At 53.0% G+C, this 25,908-nt stretch overlaps 1 protein-coding gene across 1 annotated transcript; it reads right to left on the minus strand.

The window, feature by feature from the left end:
- Positions 1-4,389: 4,389 nt before the first annotated feature.
- PM20D1 (peptidase M20 domain containing 1) lies at positions 4,390-20,822 on the minus strand. Its single transcript, XM_054176437.1, has 13 exons — positions 20,592-20,822; positions 18,569-18,655; positions 17,176-17,408; positions 15,716-15,802; positions 14,127-14,260; positions 13,588-13,707; positions 12,510-12,585; positions 11,624-11,685; positions 10,908-10,986; positions 7,705-7,776; positions 6,952-7,120; positions 5,794-5,893; positions 4,390-4,695 (listed from the first exon to the last, which is right to left on the minus strand). The coding sequence occupies exons 1-13, from the start codon at positions 20,791-20,793 to the stop codon at positions 4,566-4,568; spliced, it is 1,551 nt and encodes a 516-aa protein (XP_054032412.1). The 5' UTR covers positions 20,794-20,822; the 3' UTR covers positions 4,390-4,565.
- Positions 20,823-25,908: the final 5,086 nt, after the last annotated feature.

Here is a 25,908-nt window from a genome sequence, read left to right on the forward strand (position 1 = left end):
TGCTCCACCAGGCCAGTGGTTCCTGTGTCAGCAGCTGCTGACCCCACCGCAGCAGGGACAGCTGTCAGGGGGGCACTGAGGACATGCCTCCCCCTTTGGGCCGGATGCAAGCTGTGACTTCATTTCTGTGCAGAGATCAGGGCTGAGGAAAGCCCCAGCAGCACGAGGCTGAGCAGAGCTGGCAGGGACCAAGAACTCTTGGGAAAGGGAAGAGTTTACCTGGGAGCTTCACTAGATCATAGAAGAGATGAATCAGAAAGGTTGGAAAAGACCTCAGAGATCATCCAGTCCAAGCTGCCACCCAACACCTCCTGACTAACCCAACCCTGGCTCCAAGTGCCACATCCAATCTCCTCTTGAACACCTCCAGGGATGGGGACTCCACCACCTCTCTGGGCAGCACATTCCAATGGCCATTCTCTCTTCCTAACACCCAGCCTAAACCTCCCCTGGCACAGCTTGAGACTGTGTCCTCTTGTTCTGGTGCTGCTTGCCTGGGAGAAGAGACCAAGCCCCACCTGGCTCCAACCTCCCTTCAGGGAGCTGGAGAGAGCAAGAAGGTCTCCCTCATTGACTGCAGAGGTTAAAACCAGGCTCAGTTAAGCCACCTCCTCACTCCCCCTTTATTCCCAACTCCATGAAGCAGCTCTCCCTTCCCCAAATCCCAACGAGGACACTGGGATTAACCTTTTAGGAGGTCTACACAGGACTGGGCAGCACTGTAGGAACAGCATCTGGTGGCATGGGCTGGGCTGGGCTGAGCTAGGCTGAGTGCAGCAGCAGCACTGTGGCAGCTTTAGGCTATGCCTTGGAGACTTTTTAAACAGATCTTGGGCAGAAAGGGAGCAAAATGTCATTGAATTCAACCCCCCCACAACCAGCTTGAGACAAATGGATCTCACCAGCTCCATGAAAAGACCAAACAGCCCAGCAGAAGAGGAGCCAAGGATGCAAGTGTCCAACACAAGGCTGGAGGAAACAACTTTGTAAACACCTTGTTCCTGCATTCTCCTCCAGCTCTGAGCCTGAACTCTCCACAGTCACTCAGGGCTGAAAATAACCCAGGTCCTTCCCAACAGAGGCCAGAGAGGGAGCCTGCTTTAGAAAGTGCCAGGTGTGGGAGAGGACATCTTGTGACCCCCACAGGCACATACCTTGAGTTAAGTGCTCAGAAGAATGGCAGCTTTCTAGCCCTGGCTATAAAGCAGTGAGGGAAAGGAAGGTACCATGGATGGTAACAGCCTGGAGCTGGACTAAGAGCACTCCAAACCCCCCTGGGTATGACACCAATCTGTGTGTCTTCAGAGCAGAAAATCAGGCTTTTCTCTGCTGAATCAGAGGTAACTGCACTGCATGCTCGAAGCAGTGACTCATCACAGAGAACACAGCTCAGAGAGCTGTTGATCCATGGGGTGGTGATGCACCTGGCACTCTCACCTGCTGCTGACACCCTGCAACCCTGTGATCTCAGCAGGAAAGGGCCAGGGCTAAAGATGCTGAGGGGGCCTGGAGCACCTCTGCCAGGAGGAAAGGCTGAGAGCCCTGGGAGGGGTTGGGGATCTGAGCAATGCTCAGCAAGAGCTGAAGGGCTGGGGGCAAGGGGATGGGGCCAGGCAATAAATCTCTCCTTTCACACCCCAAGTGTGCTCCCACTGCACACCATCACCACCCAGCTTAGGCTTTTCACACCCTCTGCCCCCCAACACAATCACACAGTGGCTAAGATTGGAAGGGACCTCAGGACAGCAACTTCTCTTTACTCCTAGGAATCTTTTGGCCTTCTTTACCTCCAGGGCACACTGCTGGCTCATGTTCAACCTGCCAGCCAGGAGCCCTGTGTCCTTCTCTGCAGTGCTGACTTCCAACTAGCCAGTCCTCAGCACAGGGTTATTCCCCATCAGGGGCAGGACTCTGCCATTTCCCTTTGGTGAGCTTCACAAGAACCTCTCCATCTCCCTGGGGTGCTGCTTCCCCATCTCTCTCCAGCTCCCTGGGGTGCTGCTTCCCCATCTCTCTCCAGCCCCCTGGGGGCAACAGCAGCACAAACATCAGGTGAGTCACCCACTCCTCTTGGTTTTGCATCACCTGCAAACCTGCTGGGGATGCCCTGTGTGATGCTCCAGGTCATTCAGGAGATGCTAAACAGTATTGACCCCAGGCTACCACAGTCAAACTGAAGGCTTTAGACTCCAGTTGTCTTTACAGAGAGCTGTCAGAGCACAACAGAAACCCCAACCAAAAACCCCTTCCTCTACCTCCAGCTCCTGGGGGGCTGATTTGCCTGTGCTCTACCCTGCCCACATCACTTTTGCTGCACCAGGAGTTTGCCACCTTCACAAAAGAGCCCCAGGGATGTGGGCTCAACAAATCACTGACATGAGGGCAGGCAGACAAAAGGCACTGAAGCACCAGAGCTGCAAGCTCTTCACCACCCAGCAATGCACAAAAGAGAGAGGTAGCTAATTCTGGATAGAAAGAGGAGCACCAGGGAGGCTAGAGAGATGAAAAGCATGGTGGAAACTATGTGGGTTTGTTTGGATGGAAACTCTGGGGCTTGCTGCAGTGCAGGAGCAGCTGTGGAAATGACTTCACTGCAATCAGACATTAAACCAAAACACACACACACACAAAAGAGAGAAAGACTAAGTGATAATCAGCAAAGAATCTGCAGCCCTTGTTTTATTAGATGCCAGGACCAAGCTGGGTTCAATCAGTTAGTAGATGGATGCAGTTTGGACTCAGTGGCCAGAGTGATAAGATCAGACTGGCAAATAAATAAGAGAGAGGTGAGTGGAAAGCACAGGAACCACAGTTCCATCACTCAGGGTATTTCCTGTGCATTCCAGTGCATGCTGCAGTATGAATTGAGGGCAGCAGGGCCACCCAGTTCCAGCTCTGAGAGGGAGACACAGCTCTGCAACACTGCAGCAGCAGATTGAGACTGAAGAGGAGGAAGAAATTCTTCCCCATGAGGGGGGGAGACACAGGCACAGGTTGCCCAGGGAGGCTGTGGATGCTCCTTCCCTGGAGGTGTTCAAGGCCAGCTTGGATGAGGCCTTGAGCAAGCTGGGCTGGTGGGAGCTGTCCCTGCCCAAGGCAGGGGGTTGGAGCTTTAAGGTCTCTTCCTTCCAGGATGAGGTCCTGGCTGAGCTTTAAGGTCTCTTCCAACCCAACCCATGCTGGGAATGGGGCTGGCTAGTACCTGCATGTCTGCAACAAAGCAGCTTCCAGCCAGCCTTTACTTTGGCTAACAGCTGGCTCTAAATTCCCTAGTTAATAATGGGATCCCCAGTTAAAGAGATTAGCAAAGCCAGAAGCACACTGAAACCTTTAGTGCTGACAAAGAGAGGCAGGCTAGTGCAAGAGGGAGTGAACAGGAGGATTCCCAGAGAGCTGAGCCAACAGAAGAGCTGCAGCACAGCACAAACTGCTTCTGTGGGCAGGGGAGGAGCAAAGAATCTCTGCTGCCGCTGAGCTGGGAGAAACTGAAGGCCTTCATCTTCCACAAGCAAGTTCTCAGAGGAGTGAAACACACTCCACAGAAAGTGATTGAGTGGAAAGAGAATACAAACAGGAGCAGACAACACTGATCAAGTTTCTGACTTCAAGCTGCAGTTCCTTCCTCTGCCACCCAGCTGAGCTAGGCCTAAGAGGGAGAGGGACAAATAAAGAGTCACTGAGAAGACAGGAAGGGAAAAAAAAAGAGGTTCCAGCACCTCTGAGATCAGGGCAACATCAGTGAAGGCAACACAGCCACAACTTTTGGAGCTCAGCACTTTAAGAGAGAGTCAGAAATCAGTGCATGCAGGGAAGGACTTAGTGGAAGTGACCCTGGCTGAGGGCAGCACCTGGTACCAAGCAGCAGTGCAACAAACTGAGTACATCTCTACAGCCCCCTGAGAGCCTCAGCATGTCACAAAGCCCTCATGTGAGCTCCTGCCAGACACAGCTGGTGAGCAATCAAGGAGCTGTATGAAAGGAGGCTGCCAGAAGCACAGAGAGTAGAGTAGAGTAGAGTAGAGTAGAGTAGAGTAGAGTAGAGTAGAGTAGAGTAGAGTAGAGTAGAGTAGAGTAGAGTAGAGTAGAGTAGAGTAGAGTAGAGTAGAGTAGAGTAAACCAGGTTGGAAAAGACCTTTGAGATCATCAAGTCCAACCTCTCACCCAACACCATCTGATCAAATAAACCATGGCACCAAGCAGCCCATCCAGGCTCTTCCTAAACACCTCCAGGGATGGGGACTCCACCACCACTGCCAGGTGAGTGAGGGCTGATTATAGCTTAGATTTGGAGGTGGCTGCCAACAGCAGAGGCTTAAAGAAAGGGCTGACAACCCTTACAGTCAGCTTCATGGCTGCATTTCAGAGCAGGGAGGAAGAGGGATCAGGGTTATTTGGTGTGTTTTGCCCAGGATCTCATCCACAGCCTTTGCCTAAAGCAGCCACCAGCAGTTTTCCCACCTGCATGGCAACCCCAGCATTCAGAACCCCAACACTCCAGGCTTCCAGACTGCTTTTATGCCACCCCCAGAGTCCACCTCAGCAGCTGCTCCCCTCAGGTGTGTGTCTCACAGCTCGTGGGACTTTGCATGAGGCTCTGGAAGCTCATCAGTGTCACAGTTCTTAATCAGCTGAAAGAGGAACTCCACCTGCTTCTCAAAGCTCTCCACTGAGATTCTCTCATTCAATCCATGGATCCTGCAAGAAGGAGGAGGAGAAGAATGGTTTGGATTTCTCTGTGGCTTTGGGACCCCCCCTGCAGCTCCCCAGCACCCTCCTTGCCTGTCACTTCCTGAAGCAATGCACAACAGAAAAATCACAGAGTCCTGGAACTGCTTTGCTTGGAAGAGACCTTCAAGTCCAACCAACCTCCATGGCCACCAAGCCATGGCCCCCAAGTGCCATGGCCACAGGTTTCTTGCACACCTCCAGGCCTGGGGACTCCAACACCTCCCTGGGGAGCATTTTATTACAGGAAACCTAACTTCCAGCTTTAAGGAGCAAACTAATTCCATGTGGACAAGCAGTGGGATAAATCTGCTGAGCAAGGCCAAGGCCCAGGCCCAGAATAGTTATCTTAAGGGGGCCTACAGGAAAGCTGGGGAGGGACTTTGGAGGGTGTCAGGGAGGGATAGGACTGGGGGGGATGGAGCAAAACTAGAAGTGGGGAGATTCAGATTGGATGTTAGGAAGAAGTTGTTCCCCATGAGGGTGGTGAGAGCCTGGCACAGGCTGCCCAGGGAGGTGGTGGAAGCCTCAGGCCTGGAGGTGTTTGCAGCCAGGCTGGAGGTGGCTGTGAGCAACCTGCTGTGGTGTGAGGTGTCCCTGCCCATGGCAGGGGGGTTGGAACTGGCTGAGCCTTGAGGACCCTTCCAACCCTAACTTGTGATTCTATGATTCTATAACAAGACCTTTCCCACTGCAGCACTGCATAAAGAATAGAATAGGAATAAGAATGGGAATGGCAATGGGAATAAGAATAGGAATGGCAATGGCAATGGGAATGAACCAGGTTGGAAGAGGATCCAGCCAGCTTCACAGCACTGCTGTGCTGTCAAACAGGGCACCTACAGGAGGTGTTGGGAGGAAAGAGGAGCAAGAGCTAACTCTCTCCTGCTGCACTTCCCATCCCCTCTCTGTGCAGCACCCAAAGCTGCAGGAAATGGGTGGGCAGGCAGCACGTGAGGCACCACCACCACGCCAAGGTATACAAGGCTGGGTTTCCTCCTCCTGCCTGACCACTTTCTCTCTCTCTTTCTCTCTCTCCAGTCCCCACAGGCAGGCAGAACACAGTACCTGGGGAGGTCACCTGGTCCCAGGAGGATGGGGTTGAACCTGTAAATGGCAGCTGTGAGGTTGGTGAAGTGCCTGCTGTCTGTGTTTCCAATGCATGTGCCTGGAAAGACAACCAACAAAAAACCCCTCAGGAGAGCAGCAACTTAGTGACCCCCACCTCTCCCAGCAGAAGGGAAAGGAATCTGACAGCAGCTCTGCCTAACCCCCAGGCTCCACCATCAGCAATTCACTGGAGCACACTGCAAGGTCATTTCCTCCCTCCTGAGCAGGAGAGGTTCATGGATGCATAGAATGGGTTGGGTTGGAAGGGAGCTTAAAGATCAGCCAGTTCCAACTCCCCTGCCATGGGCAGGGACACCTCCCACCAGCCCAGCTTGCTCAAGGCCTCATCCAGCCTGGCCTTCAACACCTCCAGGGAGGGAGCATCCACAGCCTCCCTGGGCAACCTGTGCCAGTGTCTCCCTGTAAAAGTATTCCTCTTCCCACATCTCCCCACCCTCACTGCCAAGAAGTTCTTCCTAATCTCCAGACCAAATTCCCCCTTCTGCAGCCCACATCCACTCCCCCTTTGCCCCATCACTACAAGCCCCTGTGCAAAGTCCCTCCCCAGCCTTCTTCCAGGCCTCCTTTCATCCCAAGAGCCCCAATAAAAGCAGAAGCTTCAAACTGCAGCCCAGCAACCAGCACAGCACCAGGAGGAAGCTGAGGGAAAGGGAAGGGGGCTGGAGTACACAGGGAACAATACAGAAAAGCAGGAATGGCTTTTGCCAGCTAAGGAAACAATAAAAGAAGAGCTAAAAGCAAGAAGACCTCCTTCTCTCCCTCAGAATTCCTTTCTTCCCTGAAGAGATCCCTTTGTATGTGCAGAGAGTCCAAGTCAAGGCTCATTGTTTCTCTCAGTTTCCTGTTTGCCTCTTTTTTTGGGGGGTCACTTCCACTGCTTAAAAATAAACCCACCCCAAAGAAGCCCACATGAAAACTTGGTAACCATAAAAAGGGGTTGGAATAAAGAGGAAAAAATAAGAGAGGAAAACCCAGCTGGGGTGGAGAAGCAGGGAGCAAATGGAAACAAATCAGTCCTGGGGGGATGGGAGGGGAAGAGAGAAGCAGGGAGGAAGCTGGAGGGGAAGCACCAAGCCATCAGGGGCTGGCTGTTACCTGGCACCACACTGTCAACAGCAGGGAAGGTGTCCAGAATGGTTCTCTGGAGAAGGTGGACTCCAAAGGTCTGCTCATCCCATGGGCTGATGGGGAGGGGGTCAAAGGCATCCACCACCTCAATCTTCACTCTCTCATCAGCAATAATGCTCTTAACTACCTCGAGCACCTAGGAGTGGAACACAGCATCACAGGCTGGCCTAGGCTGCAAAAGACCTGGAAGATCATCAAGTCCAAGCATTAACCCAGCACTGCCAGGACACCACCAAACCATGGCCCTCAGCACCCCCTCTCCATGGCTTGGAAACCGCCCAACTGCCCTGGACAGCCTGGGCCAGGCCTTGACAACCTCTTGGGGAAGAAACTGTTCCCCACATCCAACCCAAACCCTCCAGCAGCACCACCTGAGGCCACCCCCTCCCTCCCTGTCACTTCTTCCTGGGGAGAAGAGACCAACCCCCACCCGGCTCCAACCTCCTTTCAGGGAGCTGTGGAGAGCCAGAAGGTCTCCCCTCAGCCTCCTTTTGTCCAGACCAAACCTCCCCTGGCACAACCTGAAGCCATTTCCTCTCCTCCTGTCACTGAGGCCACAGCTCAGCTGTGCCCCTGTTAAGGGGCAACTCCCAAACCTTCCCTTCTGCCAGGGAGAGATGCAAAGAGGATTCCTGGAGACCTGCTGCCACCAATGGCCAAGAGCCAAGCTGCTGAGCAAGGAGTGGAGGCCAGGCCCACCCCTGGGCTGCAGGGACACACCTCAGCAGCTGTCTCTGCAGAGTGGATCCTGAAGTTGACAGTTGCTTTTGCAGAAGATGGGATGACATTTACCTAGGGGGAGAAGAGAAAAGGATCAAACTTACAAAGGCAGCAAAAAAACACACCCCAAAACCACCCCAAACCCCACACAGATGAAAATGCCAACTGCAAACTCTCACAAGCTGCTGAAGCAACCCCAGGCCCCTGGCTGATGCTGCAGTGCTTCCACTGAGGGTGAAAGCTCTTTCTGTACTAGATGGATAAAGAACTGGCTTGATGGCTGCACCCAGAGAGTGGCTGTCCATGGGTCCATGTCCCAGTGGAGGCCAGGGACAAGCAGAGTCCCTCAGGGATCAGTCCTGGGACCAAGCTTGTTCAACATCTCTGTGGGTGCCATGGACAGTGGCACTGAGTGCAGCCTCAGCAGGGTTGCTGATGGCACCAGGCTGTGTGGGGCAGCAGACAGTTGGAGGGAAGGGATCCATCCAGAGGGACCTGGACAGGCTGGAGAGGTGGGCACAAGCCAACCTCAGGAGGTTCAACAAGACCAAGGGCAGGGTCCTGCAGCTGGGTGCAGGCAATCCCAGGCACAAATCCAGGCTGGGCAGGGACTGGCTGGAAAGCAGCCCTGAGGAGAGAGACTTGGGGGTGCTGGGGGAGGAGAAGCTCACCAGGAGCTCTCAGTGTGCACTTGCAGCCCGGAAAGCTAACCAGAGCCTGGGCTGCAGCAAGAGAAGTGTGGCCAGCAGGGCCAGGGAGGGGATTCTCCCCCTCTGCTCAGCTCTGGGGAGACCCCACCTGGAGTACTGCCTCCAGCTCTGGAGCCCCTATTGCAAGAGGGATCTGGAGGTGCTGGAAGGTGTCCAGAGCAGGGCCAGGAGGATGAGCAGAGGGCTGGAGCTGCTCTGCTGTGAGGACAGACTGAAGGAGTTGGGGCTGTTCAGTCTGGAGAAGAGAAGGCTCTGAGGTGACCTCATTGTGGCCTTCCAGTGTCTGAAGGGGGCTCCAAGAAGGCTGGGGAGGGACTGCTCAGGATCTCAGGGAGTGATAGGACTAGGGGGGATGGAATGAAGCTGGAGGTGAGGAGGAAGTTCTTCCCCATGAGAGTGGTGAAGCCCTGGAATGGGTTGTCCAGGGAGGTGGTTGAGGCCCCAGCCCTGGAGGTGTTTAAGCCCAGGCTGGATGAGGCTCTGGCCAGGCTGATCTAGTGTGGGGTGTCCCTGCCCATGGCAGGGGGGTTGGAACTGGCTGATCCCTGTGGTCCCTTCCAACCCTGACTGATTCTATGATCCTGTGCTGAAAAGCAGCAAAGCTGATCTGTAGCAGAGGAAACTACCCAAAAGTTGCTCAGCTCAGCAGAAATTCCTCAGATTTGAGGCAGCTTTCCTCTTGGGAGGATCTCTCTCCCTGCAGAAGCTTCACACTGAGAAACTGCTGTTGGGCTTTTCTCACTTGATGAGGTCAGGGTTTTCTTTCAGTTGGTGTTTGTGTTTCTTGTCAAGCAGCATTTTGCCCTCTCTCTCACATCACTCTTCCCCAGGACTGAGGCATTTAAGTCACCTAACAGCTGAGGCAAACCTCATCCCTTCCACAAAAGAACCATTCAGCATTTTGTTAGGCTAAACAGAACCCATAAGGTACAGTGAGAAGAGGCCAAGCCAGGCAGCCAGGCTGTCACTTCTCTGCTGGCCACTCAGTGTCACTGTTCAGCCACTGCAGCCTTCTTTTCTTGCCCACTGCTGCTTTCCAGTAACAGAATACAGAATTTAACCAGGCTGGAAGAGACCTCAGAGATCAGCAAGTCCAACCTAGCACCCAGCACCACCTAACCAACTAAACCATGGCACCAAGCACCCCATCCAGGCTCTTCTTAAGCACCTCCAGGGATGGTGACTCCACCACCTCCCTGAGCAGCACATCCCAAGGGCCAATCTCTCTTTCTATGAACAACTTCTTCCTCACCTCCAGCCTAAACCTCCCCTGGCACAGCTTCAGACTGTGTACTCTTGTTCTGGTGCTGGGTGCCTGGGAGCAGAGACCAACCCCCACCAGGCTGCAACCTCCCTTCAGGTAGCTGCAGACAGGAATAAGGTCTCCCCTGAGCCTTCTCTTCTCCAGGCTAAGCAACCCCAGCTCCCTCAGCCTCTCCTCCCAGGGCTGTGCTCCAGACCCCTCCCCAGCTCTGTTGCCCTTCTCTGGACACACTCAAGATCCTCCTCTCAGCCAGGTTGGTTGTTTACCAGGGCTGCAATACTTTTTGGACAGCTACACCTCCTTGTCAGGACAAGATCCAGGCAGAATTTGTTATCTCTCAGTCCAAGGTGCATTCTGACCCTCCTTGGACAAGGGTGAACCCCAGAACTGTGCTCACAAACACCAGAGCCCACACCAAACCCTGTCAGTGGTACTTTGGATGATTGCACAGCAAGGCCCTTGTCCATCCTGAAACAGAAACCAGCTTGAGTGGTTTGCAGAGAGCTTTTGGTGACAGAGGTCTCCCCTCTGCTCTGGTGAGGCCACACCTGGAGCACTCTGTCCAGTTCTGGTGCCCCCAGCATAAGAGAGACATGGAACTGCTGGAGCAGGTCCAGAGGAAGCCACCAAGATGATCAGAGGGCTGCAGAACCTCCCCTGTGGGGACAGGTTGAGAGAGTTGGGGCTGTTCAGCCTGGAAAAGGCTTCAGGGAGACCTTAGAGCAGCCTCCCAGCACCTGCAAGGCAGCCTACAAGAAAGCCAGGCCGGGACTTTACAAGGGTCTGTAGTGACAAGAGCAGGCACAATGGACTGCAGCTTGAGAAAGGGAGATTCAGCCAGATTAGGAAGAAGCTCTTTAGAGTGAGGCTGGGGAGCCACTGGAACAGGGAGCTTGTGGATGCCCTCTCCCTGGAGGTGTTCAAGGCCAGGCTGGATGAGGTCTAGTGGGAGGTGCCCCTGCCCATGGCAGGGGGATTGGAAGTGGCTGATCTTGAAGGTCCCTTCCAAGCCAAACCATTCTGTGAGTCCAGGAATCAATGAACTTCCAACTGCAGCCACATGCAAGCCACAGCTGAAGTGAAAATGAGAAGGGAGGTGACAGCAACCTTACATTTCTGGCCTGGTCTGGCATTTCTCTCCTAAGTGGGTGGGAGCAGGGGGAATCTCCATGTCCTAGCTGTCTCACCTTACTCCATGGAGGGGGAAAAAAACCATTGCATGAGAATACCTTAATGCCAGCATTGAACATGGTGACTGCTGTGGTGGTTCGGATCAGGGCATTGGTGGAAGGTTTCCAGGCAAGAATCCTTAGGGGGAAAGAAAAGGGAAAACAAAGAGATTTTTTCCCAACTGAGAGGTGATTCTGTCCCTTTGCTCTGCTGAGGCCTCACCTGGAGCACTGCAGCCACCTCTGGAGCCCTCAGCACAGGAAGGACCTGGAGCTGAGGTCCAGAGGAGGCCACAAAAATGATCAGGGGGTTGCAGCAGCTCTGCTGTGAGGACAGGCTGAGGGAGCTGGGGGTGCTCAGCCTGGAGAAGAAAAGGCTCCAGAGAGACCTCAGAGCAGCCCTCCAGTAGCTGAAGGGGGCTACAAGAAGGCTGCAGAGGGACTGTGTGCAAAGGCCTGCAGGGACAATGGTTTGAAATGAGAGCAGAGCAGATTGAGATTGGATGTGAGGAGCAAGTTCTGCCCCAGGAGGCTGCTGGAGCACTGCAGCTGGTTGCCCAGGGAGGGGGTTGAGGCCCCACCCCTGGAGATATTCAAGGTGAAGCTGGACAAGGCTCTGAGCAACCTGCTCTAGCAGAGGATGTCCCTGCTGACTGCAGGGGGGTCAGACTGGATGCCCTTTGGAGGAACCTTCCAACCCAACCCACACTAGGATTCTATGAATCTTTTTGAAGGGTGAGAGGCTGGAGATGGCCTTCAAGGAGACAGTTTCTTACCTGCTGACAAGAGGTGAAAACAGCCAGAGGTTGCTCATGATGAGATTCAGAGGAAACCTGAACTGAGTGGAGGAAACAAAAAAGCACAAATCAGGAAGCTTTTAGTTTTCAGGGGGGCAGTGCAGGGCCTTGGCTGTGATTAAATCATTCCAGCAGCAACAATTAGAATAGAACAGAATTAACCAGCTTGGAAAAGACCTCAGAGATCAGCAAGTCCAACCTAGCACCCAGCACCATCTGATCAACTCAACCATGGCACCAAGCACCCCATCCAGGCTCTTCCTGAACACCTCCAGTGATGGGGACTCCACCACCTCCCTGGGCAGCACATTCCAATAGGCAATCTCTCATGTTGGGAAGAATTTCTTCCTCACCTCCAGCCTAAACCTCCCCTGGCACAGCTTGAGACTGTGTCCTCTTGTTCTGGTGCTGCTTGCCTGGGAGCAGAGACCAATCCCCACCAGGCTACAACCTCCCTTCAGGGAGTTGGAGAGAGCAAGAAGGTCTCCCCTGAGCCTCCTCTTCTGCAGGCTAAGCAACCCCAGCTCCCTCAGCCTCTCCTCCCAGGGCTGTGCTCCAGACCCCTCCCCAGCTTTGTTGCCCTTCTCTGGACACCTTCCAGCAACTCGATATCTTCCCTAAGCTGAGGGGTCCAGAACTGGACACAGGACTCCAGGTGTGGCCTGAGCAGTGCTGAGCACAGGGCTCAATGACCTCCCTGCTCCTGCTGCAGGCCAGGATGCCACTGGCATTAAGCTGGGAGAAAGGCCAGCCTGAGCCTTCTTCTTTCTAGGAACTGTGTCACTGTGCTCTCAGTTCATATGCTGGGTTACTCTTCACTCACTGCTATGAAGATCTGAGCATGCAATCAGAGCTCTTTCCTCACCTCTGCTGCAAGGTGCTCCATGGTCAGGAGCTCTGGGCCGCGGCCAAAGAGGTTGCGCAAGGGATTCTGCTCCAGCCTGCAGCGAAGCACAGCAACACTTGGACTCTAAACCAAAGCCCCTCTGCTCCAAACAGCTGGAAGGAAGGGGACTCTCAGCTGCACATCACATTTTGCCCCCCTCCTGCTGTGTGCACAGCTCCCTGATGTGTTTCTAAGTGCTACAGGCACAGCCTTTCCAGGGCGGCTCACACCTGATGCCCACAGAACGCTTTGGGTTGGAAGGGACCTTAGGGATCACTCAGCTCCAGTCCCCTGCCATGGGCAGGGACACCTCCCACCAGCCCAATATCCAACCTAAACCTCCCCTGGTGCAACTTGAGGCCATTTCCTCTCCTTCTAGCACTAATCAGTGATTTAGGAGTCTGCTTGGCTGGCTTGGAGGTTAGGTTTCACACACAGAATCAACCAGGTTGGAAGAGACCTCCAAGATCACCAGGACCAGCTGATCACCCAACCCCATCTAATCACCTAGCCCATCTAATCACCCAACCCCATCTCATCACCTAGCCCATGGCACTAAGTGCCTCATCCAGGCTTTAATTCTTAAACACCTCCAGGGATGCTGACCCCACCACCTCCCTGGGCAGCCCATTGCATTCTCTCTTGCTGTGAAGACCTTCCTCTTAAGGTCAAGCCTAAACTTCCCCCTGCACAGCTTGAGGCTGTGTCCTCTTGTTCTAGTGCTGCTTGCCTGGGAGAAGAGACCAACCCCCTCCTGGCTACAGCCTCCCTTCAGGTAGCTATCAACAGCAGTGAGGTCTCCTCTGAGCCTTTTCTTCTCCAGGCTAAGCAACCCCAGCTCCCTCAGCCTCTCCTCACAGGGCTGTGCTCCAGACCCCTAATATCCAACTTAAAGCTCACACCACTCACAGCCCCTGGAGCTTCCAATCAGAGGAATGTCCCATGAGGACCCCCAGAAACTGCCCTGGGGGGAGGTCTGGGGTAGGAATTAGGCACAGTATCACCAAGGTTGGCACTGCCAGGGGAAAGCAAGGCAAGGTGCTGGGGAAGCTCTCACCTGGCCATGGCTGCTGCAAGAATGCCAATGCTTGTCTCCTTAGGAGGCACAGATGAGTGTCCTGGCTCTCTGTCCACAGTGAAGTTCAGTGTTATTGAGCCCTTTTCTGTGATGGCAACCCTGGTCAGTGGCAAGCAAATGATTAATGCACCTCCAAACACACAGGCACAGGTAAAAGGAATCACTCTGCATGCTTCCAGGGTTGTAATAACCAAACAAAGCAGCAGCAACAACAAGCCCTGAACACAGCCCTCAGGTGTCTGGAGGGCTGATGCCTTGGCTGCTGCTGCTCCAGTGAGCAGGCTCTAAGGCAGACAATTACCACCCTTGCCCTGGCTATCAGGAGCATGCTGCTGTGCTGAGCAGGCTGTGATGGACAGCAAGCAAAACCTCAAGTCCCTGTGCTTGCACTTTAGCAGCAGCAGCAGCACTGCCACACGCCTTGGAAACATCTGATTGACATGACCAAGGTCAGCCCTCACAAACTGGTGACTGCCAATGCATCACTTTCATCATGGGCAGTGGTGTTCCTCACTTACAGAGCCACTGGCTTCTGCACTCCTGCAATGATGCCATCCAGTATTCCACTTCCCTCATCTAGTAAGAAGGAGAGCTTCACTCCTCTGGCTTCCAGCAGAGCTGCCATCTTCATGGCTCCCTTCCACCCAGACACCTGTGAGAAGGTGCAGAAGGGTTCCTCCAGTCAGAGGAACTCAACAGATTAAACCACAGCAGCAGGAATCATCTTGCTGCTGTTGACAGTGCCCAGTGCTGCAGATGCAAAGGATGGATGAAACCCCCTGGTGAACAGCACTGGAGCAGCCTGCCACCAATCAAAGCTTCCTCCTGGCAAAACCCACTGGAGGTGATGAAAGGCCTAGCAGCAGAGGAGTTTGCAGCCATGCTGAGGAATGCTCCTGCTCAGCAGTCACTGCATGTGGCTCTGAATCATCCTGGTTCTCAGACACAAGCATGCCTCAGAGCCAGGCACTCCACAGAGGAGCCAACTCCAAGAGGTTTTCATGTCAACTATTAACAATCCTTCAGCTCTGCATCTTGGCACTGAACAACCACCCCCCACCCCCTCACTCTTTTTAATCATTTGGGGAGCACAAGAGGAGTGGAATCTTTCCCTTAGCTCCTCCTGTCTGCTTCAACCACCATTTTCATCTCTAAGTCACCATGGGCATTTTCCATGTGCTGGGCATCCTCCAGAAGGGGCCTCCTGCTGCACCTCCCATGCAGAAGAGAATTCAACCTAACACCTCTGCTGTGTGCTGCTCTCATCACAGCCAATCCTTTGTGGCACTCAAGAGCCAAACAATCAGTCTGTAGCTATGAGCCTGTGCCTGACACAGCATCTGCCCCCCAACAACCAAGAAAACCAGGCAAGGTTTTCCCAGCTGAGCAGTGTTTAAAAATTAAGCCTCCTGACCACACATGGAGAACACAGACTCACAGATGGGCTCAGGCTGGAAAGGACCTTAGCTCTCTAAGGGACACCTCTCAACTAGACTCAGCTGCTCAAAGCCACATCCAACCAGGATGAGGCAGCCACAGCCTCCCTGGGCAGCCTGGTCCAGAGTCTCACCACCCTCCCACAGAGCTTCTTCCTCAGCTCCAGTCTAACCCTGCTGTCCCTCAGCTTCAAACCATTCCCCCTTGGCCTGTCTCTGGACACCCCCAGGAGAAGTCCCTCTGCAGCCTTCCTGTACTGGTCCCTCCAGAGCCTTCTCCTCTCCAGGCTGCACACCCCCAGCTCCCTCAGCCTGTGCTCACAGCAGAGCTGCTCCAGCCCTTAGGTGATCTTTGTGGACTCCCCTGGACTCACTCCAGCAGCTCTGTGTCCTTATGCTGGGGACACCAGAGCTGGAGGCAGCGTTGGAGGTGAGGTCTCAGCAGAGCAGAGCCAAGGGGCAGAATCCCCTCTCCTGCCCTGCTGCCCACACTCCTCTGGCTGCAGCCCAGCACACAGCTGCCTGCTGGGCTGCAGGAGGGCACTGCCAGCTCCTGGGGAGCTGCTCATCAATCAATTCAACACCCCCAAGTCTCTTTCTTCAGATCCACTCTCAACCCACCCTGCACCCAGCCTGGGCTTATGCCATTTGGATGAAATGAAAGCAAATACCTCTTCATCATGTCCAATACCAACATAGAAAGATCTGTGGGGTCTGTAATTTCTCCTCAGCAAAAACTCCAGAGCTTGCAGAATACCCTGCAGAAAAAAACAACCCCAAAGCCAACAAATCACAAAGAAGCAGAAGGGATTGCACTTGGTGTCAGGAAGGAGAAAGGAAAGGCTGCAGTGCAAGGTGGAAGGCATCTGCTGCATCCACAGCCTGTAAGGGGCCTTTGTCCTGCTCACAGTGGAGCTTTCATCTCTACAGCTCCTCCTGATGATATTCCTCCTAGCCTCTGCAATGTTTTGGATCAGTAAAGCTGAAGATTGTGTCCAGGCACCAAACACAGTGGGAGCTTGTTCTTGGTGCTGCTGGGGTTGGTAACAAACTGCACAGGAAGCAGCAGGAGGGAGTTCTGAGTTCCCCTGGAATTCCCTGTCCCTTTCAGCTGCCTGTTCCATGCACATCTCAGCCCTGCCCTGAGCCACCAAACCCACTGAGCAAGCAGTGTGTGCTGCACAAAATGAGCCCAGAGGACTGAAGCCAAGTGAGGCAATCTGAGGGATGAGAACTGAAATCTGCCACTCACTGCTGTCAGCCCACCTCACCTCTTGGCTTCTATTCAAGGTAAGCTTGTCCATTCTTCACAGGAGAAGAGATTCTCTCCCCTCTCTCCTCTCAGCAGCTGTTTTGGCAGTGCTCACTGCTTATTTTCAGTGTCCATTTGAGAAGTGATTTGAGCAGTTCATAGAACCATCACAGAATGGTTTAGAATGGAGGGGACCTCTGAGATCATCTCTCTGCCATGGGCAGGGACATCTCTCAACTAGACTCAGCTGCCCAAGGCCTCATCCACAGGCTCTGCTCAGTGATGTCCAGTGACAGAACAAGGGGCAGTGGGTGCTAGCTGGAGCAGAGAAGCCCAAGGGCTGCCCTCATTCCTACAGATGTGCAGGGCAGTGTTGGGAGGACAGAACCAGGCTCTGCTCACTGATGTCCAGTGACAGGACAAGGGGCAGCAGGGGCAAACTGGAGCAGAGAAGCCCAAGGGCTGCCCTCATTCCTGTTGATAAAGATGTGCAGGGCAGAGTCAGGAGAACAGAACCAGGCTCTGCTCACTGATGTCCAGTGACAGGACAAGGGGCAGCAGGGGCAAGCTGAAGCAGAGTGGGGCCCACAGGAACAAAAGGGAAACCCTTCTCACTGTGAGGGTGCTGGAGCCCTGGAGCAGGCTGCCCAGAGAGACTGTGGAGTCTCCTTCTCCTTCAAAATCCACCTGGATGCGTTCCTGCGTGACCTGCCCTGGCAGGGGGTGTTGGACTGGATGATCTTTTGAGGTCCCTTGCAACCACTAATATTCTGTGACTGTGAAAGAGGGGCAAGAGACAATCTAGCAAACTTCAAGAGAGCAGCTTCCTGCCCTCTGCCTTGTGCACCTCCCAGGAAGGACATCCCCCAGCAGACGTACTATGGCGGAGTTTTTGTTATCCAGAGCTCCTCGTCCGTAGATGAAACCTTGGTGCTCTGCAGCTGAGAAAGGAGGGAAATCCCAGCCCTCTGGGGGAGCAGGCACGACATCCATGTGTGCCAGCAGCATATAGGGCATCAGATCAGGGTCAGAGCCCTGAACAGTGAAGAGGTGGCTGTACTGCCCAACAACTTCATGCTGGATGAACTTGGAAGAGAATACGGCCGGGAAGACTGTGGGAGAACAGAATCAAACACAGGTGAAACGTTAACAACCATGTCCAGAGCCAGGCAGCCCACACAGCACTCAGCTAGCTAGCCTCAAGGGGAGCCACTGGAAGGAAAGAGCAAGCACAACAGATGGGCTTCAGGAAGCAGGTGGGCAGCTCTGTTCTCACAACTCCACCAATCCACCTCACTCTCTTATTTCAGACTGCCCTCAGCCAGGCCAGGAGCTGCTGCTCACCACTGCTGCAGGTAGCAGGGAGAGGACTGACAAAACACTGCACTGAAGCAGGCTGCTCCTCCTCTTTGTACTTCCAGTGGCAAAGTCATTTAACCATCCCAAAGAGCAAAAGCCAACAGCTGAACCTCCCCTGCTCCAGCTTTGGACATTGCTACACCAAAGGATGCTGCTGGAGAGGCGACTTTGGTCAGTCCAGGCCCTTCCTGAGGTAAACCAAAAGGAAAGGGCTGTTCTGTTCTATTGTAGAAGCACAAACTGAGGTAAAACACAAGGGAAATGTGTTCTATTCTATTGTAGAACCATAAACTGAGGTAAAACACAAGGGAAATGGTTCTGCAATAGGATGGAACAGGTTAAGTTGAATGAAGCCAAAAGGAGAATCTGTTCCATGCTATTCCAGAAGCATAAACTGAGGTAAACCCAAAGGGGAATCTGTTCCATTCTATTCCAGAACCATAAACTGAGGTAAAACAAAAGGAAAGGGCTGTTCTGTTCTATTGTAGAAGCACAAACTGAGGTAAAACACAAGGGAAATGGTTCTGCAATAGGATGGAACAGGTAAGTTGAATGAAACCCAAAGGAGAATCTGTTCCATTCTAGTCTAGAAGCATAAACTGAGGCAAACCAAAAGGAGAATCTGTTCTGTTGTACTCCAGAAGCATAAACTGAGGTAAAACAAAAAGATAATCTGTTCTGTTCTAGTCTAGAAGCATAAATTGAGGCAAAACAAAAGGAGAAGTCTGTTCCATTCTATTCCAGAACCATCAATTAAATTAAACCAAAGGAGAATCTGCTCTGTTCTAGCCCCAGAACCACAAATTGAGGCAAACCCAAAGGAGAACCTGCTCTGCTCTATTCCCAGAACCACAAGCACTCTCTGTTGGCTCACAGAACTCCAAAGAGATGGCAAAGAATGCAAGTTTGGTACCTTCCTGAATGTAATGCCCAAATTCTGCCATGGCAGTTGTGTTCAGCTCCTCTGGAGATATGGAAACAGTTGGGATTCTAATAGCCCCTGGGATGAAACACAGAAAGAGGCAGCATCAATTACCACTGAAATCAAACAGGGTGGGGATTGCAGTTCAACAGGGGAAGCACTTTAGGCATTCCTGAGTGTTTTCCAGGCTTGAAAGATGATTTCACACCCCAGCAAGAGCTTGCCACTATGAAAACAGGCTGAGGGACTTCAGCTGAGCTGGGTGCACGCAGCACACCACAATCTCCTGCCACTTTCAGCCCAGGTATTTATTTTCTAGCTACTCAAAACTCCCTTTCAAGTGTTGAGTGATGCTGTTAGAAATGCTACTGCCCAGAAGCAGCTGCATGCTGTTAGGGTGACCTGATTCCTCACAGTCACAAACTAGTTTGGCAGCTAAGCAGGCAGCTTAGCTGGCAGTTCACAGGGGTTTGGGGTTTGTTCCAAGTCGGGTTGTGATGGCAAGATTGTGTTAGCACCTCCTCTCACACTACTCCAACCTGCTAAGATACATAAACAGACAGAGCTTTTGTTGGTCCTTCTGGTCTGCTCTGTCATTCAAACAAGGTCAGACATGGCTGCTCTCCAACACAGAGCGGCTCAGGTTGGAAAGGACCTCACAGATCATCTCCTCCAACCTCCCCACCACGGGCAGGGACACCTCTCAGCTACCCTCAGCTGCTTAAGGCCTCCTCCAACCTGGCCAGGCAGGAGGCATCCACAGCCTCCCTGGGCAGCCTGTTCCAGGGTCTCACCACCCTCCTACTGAAAAACTTCTTCCTAAGATCTAGCCTAACCCTTTCTCTCTCTCAGCTTCAAACCATTCCCCCTTGTCCTGTCTCTAGACACAGAATCACAAAATCACCAAGGTTGGAAGAGACCTCAAAGATCATCAAGTCCAACCTTTCACCCTGGTGAAAAGTCCCTCTGCAGCCTTCCTGTAGGATCTCTTCAGGCATTGCAAGGCAGCACTGAGGTGCCCCTGGAGCCTCCTCTTCTCCAGGCTGAACAATCCCCAGCTCCCTCAGTCCCAACCACAGCTGCCTTCCCTAGGAGCACCCATCAAGGTGAGGTTACAGACCCATTTACAGGCTGTGCTATTTAAGAGGAAACACACAAATAAACATCCCTTGCATGCCTGCATTTCCCCATTAAAATCACATGCAAACACAATTTGCTAAGCAATAAATCTCACCAGGCAGCAACGGGGGAGATTTATGGCACCCAAGCCCTGCTTGGGCAGCCCAGGACTATTTATCACTTCATGCCAGGCTGTGGTTTCCTGCTAACTGCCAAACCTCACGAGATCGAAGGGTCTCCAAAGCCTCCTGTAGCAGCCTGTGCCAGAGAGCACAAGCACACCGCAGGCTCCTTACAGGCAGGCTGCCTGCAGCGAGCAAGGTCCCAGCCCCAGCAAGGATCGATCGGGGGGGCAGAGATCGCCTGGCAAACTGCAGTCACAGCGTGCCTGGAGTGTGAGACCGGGGAAGAGAGGAAGAAAAACCACCAAGGGAAGGAAGCTGGCTCAGGAGAATAACCAACCGGCCCCCTTTAGGGGAAAACACCTGAGGAAGTGTCACACACCCCCTGCATGGTGAGGGTTGGAAGGGACCTCCAGGGATGATCCAGTCCAAGCCTCCTGCTCAAGCCGGGGCACCCACGGCAGTTTGCCCAGGATCACCACCTCCAGAGGCTCCACAGCCTCTCTGGGCAGCCTGCTCCAGAGCTCCAGCACCCTCACAGCAGCTTTCCTCATACGCTCAATGCCCTTCTCCGCTGCTGCCCCACTCCCACCCGTGCCCCACGGCCGCCCACCGCTTCTCTCCCTGGGGAAAGGCCTCCCCAGTCGCCACACCGGAGAAACTGGGCCGGAAAGAAGCCCCGACCCGGAGCTGCCAAGGGGCGCAGAGGCTGCCGGCCTGTGGGAAGCGCCGGCGGGGCGGGAGGGTGGCTCAGCCCGGCCGGGCCCCCTCACCTCGCAGCGCCTCCTTGAGCTCCAGCCGCTCGCCAGCGCTGAAGGCGGCGGTGCCGCCGCGCCGGGCCCACAGCCGCGGGACGGCCGGGACTCGCAGGACGTAGGCGCGGAGCAGCACGGTGCCGAGCAGCACGGCCACGGCCCCGCTCAGCCCCAGCCCCGCGGCCCAGGCCGCTGCCCGCCGCCCGCTCCCGCCAGCCATCCCCGGCGGACTTCGGCCGCTGCCGCCGCGCCGGGCAGGACGGGCGTGGCCGAGCGCCAATCGTCACGAAGCCACCCGGGAGAGTGCCCAATGGGAGGCTTGGCCCCGCCCCCCGCGCGTGTGCTGCCGGGAGCTGTAGTGCCACCCGCGGCTCGGTGAAAGTGGCGCCCGGGGCCGGCGGGGGCGCTGCGTTCGCACTGGGGTTGCCTTTTCTTAGCTCCTTTGGGAGCCGTGCGGATGTGCCAGGTTCTGCACACTGCCCACAGCAACCCCATGCAGTGCTACAGGCTGGAGTCAGAGTGGCTGGAGAACGGCTAGGCAGAGAGGGACCTGGAGGTACTGGTTGATGGTAGGCTGAACATGAGCCTGCAGTGTGCCCAGGCGGCCAGGAGGGCCAATGGCATCCTGGCCTGCATCAGGAACAGTGTGGCCAGCAGGAGCAGGGAGGTCATTCTCCCTCTGTACACTGCCCTGGTTAGGCCACACCTTGAGTCCTGTGTCCAGTTCTGGGCCCCTCAGTTTAGGAAGGAGTTTGACTTGCTGGAGCCTGTCCAGAGAAGGGCAACAAAGTTGGTGAGGGGCTTGGAACACAGCCCTGTGAGGAGACACTGAGGGAGCTGGGGTTGCTTAGCCTGGAGAAGAGGAGACTCAGGGGAGACCTTCTTGCTCTCTCCAACTCCCTGAAGGGAGGTTGTGGACAGGCAGAGCTTGGTCTCTTCTGCCAGGCAAGCAGCACCAGAACAAGAGGACACAGTCTCAAGCTCTGCCAGGGGAGGTTTAGGCTGGAGGTTAGGAAGAAGTTCTACACAGAGAGAGAGATTGGCCATTGGAATCTGCTGCCCAGGGAGGTGGTGGAGTCCCCATCATTAGAGGTGTTCAGGAGGAGACTTGATAGGGTGCTTGGTGCCATGGTTTAGTTGATTAGATGGTGTTGGATGATAGGTTGGACTCGATGATCTTGAAGGTCTCTTCCAACCTATTCTATTCTATTCTAATAGCTAAAATGATCCTTTTCATCTCCCCCAAACTGCTGATAAATTCCTCCTGCCCTGTCAGTTGTTCAGCCCAGAGAGGCATCTGATCTGACTGGCATCATTTTTGCTGTGGACGCTGCTCGATGGTTGGACTTGATGATCTTGGAGGTCTTTTCCAACCTTAATGATTCCATTCCCTGACTGAAAACCAGGTTGGAGCCGCTGTGGGCAGCCTGCTTTTGGATCAGCAGAAGAAGGGAGCAGAGGATTGTTCACACATTCTTTATTATCAAAAAGAAAAAGTAGAACAAACCCACCATTAAATTAAATAAATTACATTTCTGAGCTGGTTATTCATCATGCACTTAGCAAGGAAGGCTTCAAAGCCATGACACATCCATGTCAGTGGTGTTTTAAGAGCAATAAAGGGACACTGGAAATGAAAAGTTTCTTCTACCCCCAGTGTGAAGTTGAGCTTCCTGAACTCCTTTTGCCCTTGGGCCACTGGGAAATTAAGGCTTTGAGCTGGCCACGTTGTGCCTCTAGCAGCACTGTTTGCCCACAGGCTGCCCTGTGACTCCAGAAATGAAGTGTCCTTCTTGCTGGGTCACCAGAATCACTGAGCCTAGGGTCCCTGCTGCTACTTTCCAGCCCTCTCTGCTGGCATCCCATCCATTTTTCTTATAGGAACTTCAGGAAGAGCAATCTACTTGGATTTTTTCACTCCATGGTCAGTTGCTCTGAGCCTTCCTGTGTTTGTCCTGCCGGGCCCTGAGACTCTGAAGCCAGCCTCCTGTCATTAACACTGAATGCAGGACTGGCAGTGGGGATTGCCCTCATTTCAAGTGATGCCACCTCAGAGATCCAGAGCTATTGATCAGCTGCTGTCACATAGCTTTCTTCTTCCATTAGCCCCAGCTTCTTGCTTTTGTTTTGCCCACAAGCCAGTGAAAGGAGCACCCAGGCAGTAACAAAAGACCAGGAGCAATCACCCTCCAAGATGATTTAAGAGGATTAATCTCTTGATTTTAGTTTATAGAACAGACTACACATGATTCACAAAAATCACTGCTGCCTAAGATTAAAACAAGTAATGAGTATTAATTAGTGGGGTTTGGGGTTTATTTTCTTTTCCCTTTTGGTAACTAAGCTCCTCTGGTTTTATTAATCTCTCCTGCACCACATCATCAGAAACTGAGGTAGAGAAATGGTGACTTAGTTAATGAAGTGTTCCATTCCAACCAAGCTGGCAGGGCTCTGATGTTGTTTCCTTTCATGCTTGTCTAGCTCTGGATGCTTCCTGAGGCTCTATTTTCCCTAAAGGTGAGGCACTTGGGAGCTGTAGGAACAGCTCCACTCGCTCTCCCCCCAGAAAGCCTTCCAGCCATCTGCTGGAGAATCAGCTCAGTAATGTTCCATGCACTTCCCAAACTGTCCATTGAGGCTTGCTAAGAGCTTTGATATCTTGCAGTACTAAAATAAGAGAGAACTTCTCCAAACCTCTAATTTGCTTCCACGCTTAAGGCAACTCTTTATTTCCTGCAGTCATGGGGAGATGACAGACTTGGTCCAAGTTTTGTTTCTCTTGCTCTTGAGGTTTTTGGCTTGTGGACTCTTGGTGCTTTAAACCCTGCTGCTGGAAATGCTTTGCAGGAGGATTTGAACAGCCAGAAGTTGCTTCTGTTGCAATTGAAGCCATACCACTATGTGCCTTTACCTGCAATGTTTTGTTTGGTTTATTTTTTTTATAGCCTTGTCTTCATAGAAGCCACTGTGGAGGTTGAAATGCCCTGAAGAAGGATAGAACAGAATAGACTAGAACAGAAAAGAATAGAACAGAACATAACAGCATAGAATAGAACAGAATTAACCAGGTTGGAAAAGCCCTGAAGAAGGATAGAACAGAACAGAATAGAACAGAACAGAACAGAATAGAATTAACCAGGTTGGAAAAGCCCTGAAGAAGGATAGAATAGAACAGGATAGAATAGAACAGAATACAATAGAACAGAGTAGAATTAAACAGGTTGGAAAAGCCCTGAAGAAGGATAGAACAGAACAGAATAGAACAGAACAGAACAGAATAGAATTAACCAGGTTTGAAAAGCCCTGAAGAAGGATAGAACAGAACAGGAGAGGATAGGATAGGATAGAGCAGAATAGAACAGAACAGAATTAACCAGGTTGGAAAAGCCCCTCAAGATCATCAAAGGAAGGGTCCCTTTAACCCTTGGCTTACACTTAGGTCTTCCAGGTTTTCTGTTGGCAGCTTGTCCTTGCTGTCACAACATCAGCACTGGGTAAGAAGGGAAGGCATCAGAAAAGGAAACTAAAATAGCAGGGTTTTAGAAATGATGAAGGTCCCAGCTGTCTGTCTCTGGGTTACTGAGGCAGGCTTGCTTGCCTGGGAGGTAGAAGGTCTTGGTAGCATCACTCTGTGGTGAACTGGAGTGAAAAAAAACACCCCATCAAATATCTAGCAGAGAAGTGTTATGGAAATACCTGATGCTGTACAAGAGCTTTCTCTTGCTGCACAAGCAACTGTTTGAGGGCTTGTCACCGGGGGGGGACTGGAGGCTGTTCCCTTACTTGGCTTAAAATACCCTCAAATATCAATTTTACTGCTCTGGGTCAATGACATCATGAAAAGTGTGCAGAAAGGGTTTCATTCCCTGTCTTTGAGTGTGGGATCAAGAAACCATCTTTCCCTAAAGCACCCATCCATGGGCTGGACCTAAACCTCTTTGTTGCTCCAGTTAACAAGAGGGTGGGAAGAGTCCAAACAGCCATGGGATGAGTGTTCTCATCCCATGCACAGTCTCAGAGCCTTGCTGAGGCACAGTTCAGTCAGTGGAAGGATCCCTGTAACACTTCAGAAGGGATTGGAGCTGGACCCTGGGTCTTTGGAGCACATATTCAATGCACTGGAGCTGGCCCCTGGGTCTTTGGAGCACATATTCAATGCACTGGAGCTGGCCCCTGGGTCTTTGGAGCACATATTCAGTGCACTGGAGCTGGACCCTGGGTCTTTGGAGCACATATTCAGTGCACTGGAGCTGGACCCTGGGTCTTTGGAGCACATATTCAATGCACTGGAGCTGGACCCTGGGTCTTTGGAGCACATATTCAATGCACTGGAGCTGGCCCCTGGGTCTTTGGAGCACATATTCAGTGCACTGGAGCTGGACCCTGGGTCTTTGGAGCACATATTCAATGCACTGGAGCTGGACCCTGGGTCTTTGGAGCACATAGTCAATGCACTGGAGCTGGCCCCTGGGTCTTTGGAGCACATATTCAATGCACTGGAGCTGGACCCTGGGTCTTTGGAGCACATAATGCCCTGGGCAGGCAGGGTGATGTGTGCACATAACACCCAGTGACAAGGAATTCTTATTGCTGATCACAAACTCATCCTATTAGTAAGAAGACTGGAATGCAGAAAATAGCCCTGCTGAGATCTGGTACCAGGGTCTGCAGGGGGCCAGAAACACAGCACTGGGGTGAGGCAGTGGGGTTTGGGATGCTGGGGGGGGACATGGAAGAGGGGCTGTGGGGAAAGCAGGGGTGGTGGCACACAGGGAGAATTCAGGGGTTGCACCTACTGGGCAGACACCCCAAAGCTCAGTGCACATTGGAAAACGTCGCCTTCCAAAGCTGCAGCTCTGCACCTCGCAGGAGCTGCTTCTGCTGGTGACTCAGAGCCCTGGAAGGCTCTCAGAGGTTGCTTGTGTTTCACTTCACCAGGAAAAGAGGGAAAAGAACGAAGGGGGCTGCCCGGATGGCGGTGATGTCTGTGTGGGCAGAAGGGTGCGATTGTGAGAGACAAAAGAGAGCTCTTGGCGTTAATGACTAATTGTCCCTGGTGCCGAGGCGCTGCTTTCGGATGAGCTCCCTTCTCTTCTGCAATTAACGAGCTGGCATTTCCTGAGCTCCTGCTTCCGTGGATTTCTGTTGCCTGCTCCAGAGTCCTTTGCTCTGAATACCAGAAGGAGGGAGGAATTTAGCAGTTCAAGAGGTGCAATGGCCTCTTCCTTTGCAAACTTATTGTATCCCCAGGTGGAAGTGCAGCTCTTCACGGAGGGATAGGAGAGAGGAGCCTGTTCAGGAGGCTTTGCCCACATGCTGATGCTCCCTTGTGTGC

The sequence above is a fragment of the Dryobates pubescens genome, chromosome 35 (genome assembly GCF_014839835.1).
Source record: "Dryobates pubescens isolate bDryPub1 chromosome 35, bDryPub1.pri, whole genome shotgun sequence".
Lineage (NCBI taxonomy): Eukaryota > Metazoa > Chordata > Aves > Piciformes > Picidae > Dryobates > Dryobates pubescens.